Below are 7,674 nucleotides of genomic sequence, written 5' to 3'. Positions count from 1 at the left end.
CAACTAAACTAGGATTTCGCTTTCTGGTTTTGTAGAGCCATGGATGTAATTGTGTGGCTCATGGGTGGGGAAAAATAAAGAAAATGCATTTTGTTATTTAGCATCGTGGTTCATACCAATATGTTCAATCATAACTACCATAATTTGCAATCCTCAATTACCCGTAACCTATTTCATATGATTTACTTATTCTTGAAACTATAGGCTTATTACTGAGGGTCGACTATTCTCTCCTAGGAGTGTATGAGTTTATTTGATAGTGTACATTACAAAAGTATCAAGAAAGTAGTCCCTATTCAGACCAACGTCATAGAACAGGGGGTGTGGGCGAAATAGTCCTGTATAAATGCGCAAGGTTGTCAAACACCAAAGTTTTCTCGGGCAGTTTTTGGTCATCCTGTCGGTTGTGGAAATGGAGACCGTATGAAGAGAATACGTTTCAATACCCATTTAACACACCACATTATATCTGCCTCTAAACAACTACTTTGAAAAGCCACATCACCTTCAAATGCAATGTAAAATACGGGAATTAAAACCGCAGGAACTGAACACAAGCTGCATTAGTAAGTATACACAGCGTCCGCATATAAACATGTATGGCATTGACATACATTTTTATTTATCTGCCATAACCGTACATTTGGCTAGATGGTGCATCCTCATGATTTAATCAAAGAGGCTTTAGGACTCTCAAAATATGCCCTGCCTTTTGAGAAACAGACTGTAATTGGTTCTGTCATCCATTTTAGATTATTTTTATTTTTAGACAGACCCACTCAAACTCGTATTTGAGATTCGAGTCGTGTTTATTCTTCTCATATACAGCTAATCCATTTCTTCCTGTTTTCGGGCAGGACCAATTTATTATTGAGCTATTGTAGTCCTGCTCATGTGTCGATATAATGACATGAGACTGCAACATTCACCACTTAATTAGTCTCCTTACAAATTGGAATTGTAAATAAATGAAGGTCTTCCAGTTTGTTAGAATAGTGTATGTGTCCTTATTAGGGAAATGTGTTCTGTTACTATATACAGCTATAGTTTTCACTTGAATAAGCTTGCCACGTTGTTACAGTGAGTGGACAGATGTGTGCTTTATGGTGGTGATGATGCACTGTAAACAATGTCAACTATCAGATTAGGTCATGTAGCTACTGTTGGCTTGTGTAGTCTACTTAGTAGTAGGACACAACCATGACAAACAAACATGTTCATGGTTGAGTAATGTTGCATTAACTAATACAGTGTATGCATTATAGGTCAATTGTCAAAATTAACTAGGATCCATTTTGATACATGACAGGTTTTACTTTGTACTGAACGTAAAGTCCCAGCTGCATATGAAAAGATGAAAAAACAGCTTTGTAGGGATGACATTGAATGACATTGGATATGGGAAATGACTATGGTGGTTAATGCTTTTTGAAGCTGTACTGTAAACTTAATTATCATTGATTTAAATGTAGTCATGAAAGTTTGTTTGCCGTCTGCCAAACATCTCCAATTGAATGGTTTCACACCTCTCCAAATGAGCTTCTTCATAGATTTAACACAAATAAAATACTGTCTTAAATAAGAAGCGAAGTCAGGTTGTGTATTGTCTTGTTCTTGCCCATCTTCTAGCCATCGATGCAATGTTCTGCCTGCAAACAGAGTAGCTATATCTCATATCAATAATTATATTTTTTCTCAAGCTAATCTGATTCACAATATAAAATTAATCGTCCTTGATGCATACATTATAACCATGTTCTCGTAGATCTCAAGTATACAGTTGTTAAATTTAGCTTGCTGGGTAATCCTGCCTGCTGGGCAATGTTTATGGTGCGTAGGTGGACTATGTATTGCACGTGTTGTGATGACGTTAATAGTGCTGCATGGTGGGAAATGGTGTCTTTTATGCACTGTAGCCAGTACCTTGCCACTTACAGTATGCAAAACATGCCTACATGTGAACTGTACACCCACAGCCTTCTCTCGCACCTACACTGTTTGATTTTGAACTTTCTCTAATTGTGTAATCCTGAGTAGTGGAGCATCTGGCAGAAGCAGATGATCATGGTTTTCTGCCTTGATCACTGCAGCTGTTACTTCCCTCCATGTTGGCTGGCTAACCCATTCACTCTCTCATTATCCCTTCTGTTGAACCTATTTGGTCTGCCTTTTATCTTCCTAGAAATAACACCATGTTTTTATTTTTCCACCAGTTGGACTCCTCATCTCGTTACCTGTCAAGTCTTGTTACCTGGCAACTGAAAACAACTGGTTGGACTAGGTTTTGGCCTCCTGGCCACCAAGTCTGTCCATGTTGACCACCCAGGAAGAGGTTTAAAGATTCTGCCGGATTTCAACTGACCTGCAGTACATGTAGTGGAGAAGAAAACATCAGACCTCTCTCTACAAGCCAGAGATAACTGTTCCAGTATAGTCTAATTTTGGGCTTGATTTGAATACCTGGCTATCCAGACTGCATTGGCCAGATACAGTCATGCAGTTAGAGGTAAAGGTAGCTCTGAATTTCATTGTGTCCTACCTGTACAACAAACTGCCCCGTCGTCGTGCTGACCTCTTCGGGGAGGAGTTGGAGCGGATACTGTTGTCGCGCTATGAAGGCCACTGGTACCCTGAAGCTCCTTTGCGGGGCTCTGCCTTCCGCTGCTTGCACCTAGGGGCCCCCAGGGACCCAGTGGTGGAGCTAGCTGCCAGGAGAAGTGGACTGGACACAGAGGAAGTGCGTGCCAATGTCCCCCCTGAGCTGAGTGTGTGGATTGACCCCTATGAGGTGTCCTACCAAATCGGGGAGAATGGAGCCGTTAAGGTCCTGTACTTGGAGGATCCATCTGGCTTAGGTGGGGAAGGCGAAATGGTGGAAGTAGTAAGTGGAGTGAGTAAAGGGGACATGGAGGTAGAGGAGGCCAAGAGCTTAGGTTTCAACCCTGACGCCCAGGTGTTTGTTCCAATTGGAGCCCAGATATCTCCAGTTCTGCTTCCTTCCCTCTCCAGCTCACCCACACCTCTCTCAGCCTCATCCTGCCCAGTGATTTTCAGCTATCCCAGCTCCAGCACACCCACGAACCCAACGGCCCACTCTAACACATCCACACCTTCCCCTCCAAGTGGGGCACTCCCTTACCTCCCCTCTCAGCAGCCAACGACCGCACTGCCCAGCACCCGTCTACCGCTGCAGCCCATCACCTTCACCACGGCCAGTTTTGCCGCCACAAAATTTGGCTCCACTAAGATGAAGAAGTGTGGTGGTTCCGGATCGGCTGGCGGCTCGGGTGTAGGCGTGCCCCCGCCACAGAGGATGCTCGCCCGTTCCCCTACCAACATCTCTCCCCCAGGGCTGCTGAAACACAAGCCCCTCTCAGTCTCCCTGCACTCCCTGGGGGCTCAGATCCCCAGCCAGCTCTCCCCTAATGCCAAAGAGTTTGTTTACCCGGCATCCCCAGGGCCCCTATACTTTGACAGCGATGCTCCGCCCATACTACCACACTCAAGCCCCTTCCAGCACCCTCACCCCACCCACTCCCACCCCTCATTTGAGCCATTCTCCAGCCCCCCACCTGGTCCAGCTGTTGGCATCATTGGTGGTAGCGGTGGGATTTCTTACATTGAGAAGCCCTCATTTGTGGAGGGTATAGGGGGGTATAACCTGCAATATCCCAGCCAGGCCTTCCAGCCAGTGGTGCTGGCCAACTAAGCCTTTCTTATGAGTATTTCTGTTGCAGCAGTAGGGCGGTAAAGCTCAAGTATTTTTTTTTTGAAAATTGTTCTTACTGATACTACAGCGTAGAATTCGTTTTATTACTACTACAACCTCCACTATATATTTCAATATGATTATTTCCATATCATTCATGATTTTTTTTTGTGGATTTTGATTTCAGTTTCTCTAACCAGAGGAGTAACCAGCCTCCTATTGCACATACATAATTTTCATTGAATGTTCAGCAGAGTAAAATGCCCTTCAGCTTTGGTCTATTGACAGCAGTATGGTAGTTATGCTGTGAAAAAGGACCAATGTCCTGTAAAATGGCTTTGGAAAGCTTAGCGCTTTGCAATCTGCTCGGCCTTAGTTACCAAAAATGCACAGAGGGGTTTGTGCGGGTTTGGTGATGTCTTATTCATGCTAACAAGTGTTAAATGTGCTCTTCTGTGGCTTATGGTCATTGTGAATATAGTGAGTCTGTTACTAGAGCCTTGAAACATGTCTGAATTGGTTTGGCGTGAGGTATCAGTATTTGCCATTCATCAGCTCTGAAATCTGGTCATGGACTTGTTTAGAAAGGGAGCCTGTGTGTAGTGTCTTGGGAAAAGGGAGGGTTTAATGTGCAGGGTATGAGGAAATGTATCTGTCATGACAGAAATAATTACTGCCAGGGAGGTCAGCGAACCTTGGTGAATGTGAGGCAAGTTGATCTTTGTCTTCGGATATAATGATGTACTAATCTCACACAGACACACACAGACCGGATCTGTCAGCTGTGTGTGAAGGTGAACGGGCGTTGTTGGAGGGGAATAGGATGCTGCTAAGCAATGGGGATTGTGATGACTGGCTTAGCGTGACTATGAAGGAGAGGTCTTACTCGGGAGAGAGTAAGGAGAGGAAAAAGGGATGGCAAGGCAGGGGCATCGATATTTAAACACTTTTTGGCATCTTGGGTGCAATGGCTTTAGACTGACACTTTAAAACCCGGAGCACGTTTCTGTAGAACTTTAGTGGCGTTGCAGCCAAAGGCCCACGCTAGGTCCCCTGCTCTTTAACCCCTTAATTATCTCTGTTCCAGTTGCTGCTCCAGTGGGAGACCAGCATCATATAATGAAAGCTGTTTTCCTTTTCAATTTCCAGGACTATGAATGTTAACTAAACCTGTGTTTTTGTCACTTTATGATGCCATGTCAGATCATTCTCATATAGGTGGTGGTGATACCCTGGCTCCATATAGGTAATCGAGGGGGCAGTAATTGTCACCAGGGTTCAGGCAGCCCCCACCTTTCCTTTTGAGCCATCCAGCACTTTATATTATTGGGCTATAGATGCCATGTGACCCCCCCACCCCCACCAGTCATGTAAGGCGCTAAACATATTTTTTTTCTTCTTATTGGCCCATTATGTTCCAGCTGCATCTGCTAAGAAATGTTGGTTCTGTTCCAATGAGATTTGTATTTGGATAGAAGGGGGAGTGTCCCTATCCATCTGAATGTTTTCTAGATTGTGCCATGTTAACATCTGTGTATAAGCTAACATAAGTACACTGGTAATTGCTGTGATTGTTGGTCATATGCGTGTCATTCAAACTGTTTATTTATCTTTCCGTCCAGGGGTTGGGAGGGGAGGATCTCTTTATAAATGTAATGGTTGTGAGGGAAGGGGTCATTTTTACATTTGTAATTTATTTAAAAATTTCTATATTTTTCCTATGTTTTTTTTCAAAAGTAATTAAGTACATTTGTAAAGTTGAGAGCGAGATGTTATAACAGTAGGAATATGTATATATTATGTTCAGGTTTCCTTTGTTTAGTTATGTGGTGAAGTTATTTTTTACAAAAATAACTAAATATATATGCAAGTTGGGAATAAAAATAAAGATGTATAAAATAAAGTATTGAATGTGGATTGTACCTTGTACAGAATTTGTCCAATAAAAGACGGGTAAATGTAATTTGTTAAATTGGGGTTTTGAAGAGCTTCAGAGATGAATGTTTACAATGGGTGGAGAGTCTGACAGCATCATTTTCAGTCTGTTTCTAAGGGCAGTCTGATAACTTGTGTAAGATTTCTGTTTGTACACTTAAACCAAAATCTCCACATTTAAACCAAATCCCCTTAGTAGTGCTCATATGTTACTAATTTTGTCCCTTAGTCATTCATATTCCATCTATATATTGTCCAGTGCCATACATCTTTGCTTTATACCACTAACCTTATTTGTGTGTTTGAACAGTCCTACTGTGACTGAATTGGCTGCCCATTTCATTCTCACACAGACTGAGGGAAAGCAAAAAACCCGTTCCTGCAGTCTAATCCTTGATGAGTATTCACCTCACGTCCATTTTGTGGTAACATTCCCCTGCTCCCGCTACTATAGCCATAACTAAGACTGTCTTTACTCACAGACACTGACCCTGGTCCAGTGCAATGTGTAACTATTTTAGACCACAATTGTGGGGGGGTCTTAGCCCTTTTAAACCACAAATATTCCAATACATTTCTTCAAGTCAAGAGTTTCAAGTAGGTTTAGGAGGAGGATCGTCATTGAATGTGCTGTTTATTATGATCAGTGACTGGTCAATCCTGGTGGACAGGCTGGTGATGGATAGAGCTATTTTTTATTTGTGCTTGTTGATTCAGTGAGATGTTTGGTTTCCAAAATCCCTACGAGCATCCCAAAGTGCTGCTGCCCCCCATTGCTTAAATAATGGTCAGATTACTCTTGGTAATCGGATGTGTGCTGTATATAATTCCCTGTGCCTGCAAAGCAGGTCTGGAGGTTTGAGTGGTGGCTTGGAGGCCATGTTGCGGTCACTGACTGCCAATGGGAAGGCCAGAGGACTGTGACGTTTGAGGATGGGGGCTGCTCTACTTGGAAGCTCTGATGGATTACAGGAAGACTATAAATATTGTTTCACATTGGCTTTTTGGCCACAGGATGGACAGTGTTTTGTTGCAGTATAGTGGTTGGCTGTTGGTATATGTCTTGCATTTAAAAATGAGTAACAGATTACACTATCCTCTCCAAGTATTGTAATTAAAAATACTTGGTTTTTAAATCCACACTAAAAGCAGGCTGTTCTAGCACCAGGATTGAATCAAAGTGAGAAACAGAGTTTTGTATTCTATCTACGTGTGTTTTATTTAACACTTTGGAATATTTTGTTGTAATAAAGAAGTATTTTCTATTTAACATTTAAGAATAAATGGATATAATTGAAAAGTAAGATATATTAATATAGTACTTTCTCTTTTGTGTGTATTTTGTTATAATTTTCCTATTTCGTATCTGATCTGTACACCCTGTAGATGTATATGAACCTTTCACTACTGAAATGCAATGACCTGTTTTCTGTGCTCCCCCATGGGAATGGGGACTTACTACTGCACTTTCTTATTGTATCAGATTATTTTTTAAGTTTGTAATAAAACAATTGCAAAGGTAAGCATGGAAAATAATACAGTTCTCTTGTCATTTTTGTCTTTCAGTTTGTCAAATGTGACAAATCCTGGGAAAATAATTATTACAAAATTATTTAGAATAGTGTCTGTTGTCCTACTTGTGATCATGAATTCTTCTAGTATTTATGTTCCCCTGCGGTATAAAAAGCCCTCGCGAGGTTGTAGAAAATAAACATGTATTTCATAGCATTGCAATGCATTCTAATATTGATGTAAACAAATTGAAGTCTGACTAATAATTCAACCCAGATATGAAAACCTCAAATAGCTCATCTCACAAACTCTTCTACTTAGACCCCAGACAAATATTGCCTAATTTCATCACCTAGAAATATGGCCGGTGGATTATTTTGATTGTGTTAGTATATCTGTCAGATGTTTGCATGACTCCCTGTTGTGACTCCACTCATCTCTGCTCCCCTATGGCGTGTCGATGTTTGGCATTAACATGCTTGGTCAGCTACTCCTTGGCTCCCTTTATCTCCTCACCG

At 41.8% G+C, this 7,674-nt stretch overlaps 1 protein-coding gene across 1 annotated transcript; it reads left to right on the top strand.

Moving 5' to 3' along the window:
- Positions 1-342: 342 nt before the first annotated feature.
- Positions 343-7,180, top strand: LOC110538370 (protein Tob2). Its single transcript, XM_021625145.3, has 2 exons — positions 343-566; positions 2,214-7,180. The coding sequence occupies exon 2, from the start codon at positions 2,495-2,497 to the stop codon at positions 3,707-3,709; it is 1,215 nt and encodes a 404-aa protein (XP_021480820.1). The 5' UTR covers positions 343-566; positions 2,214-2,494; the 3' UTR covers positions 3,710-7,180.
- The last annotated feature ends 494 nt before the right edge of the window (positions 7,181-7,674 follow it).

The sequence above is a fragment of the Oncorhynchus mykiss genome, chromosome 12, assembly GCF_057628025.1.
Source record: "Oncorhynchus mykiss isolate SJ-2025 chromosome 12, ASM5762802v1, whole genome shotgun sequence".
Classification (NCBI taxonomy): Eukaryota; Metazoa; Chordata; class Actinopteri; order Salmoniformes; family Salmonidae; genus Oncorhynchus; species Oncorhynchus mykiss.
This window is presented reverse-complemented; position numbering and strand designations above follow the sequence as displayed.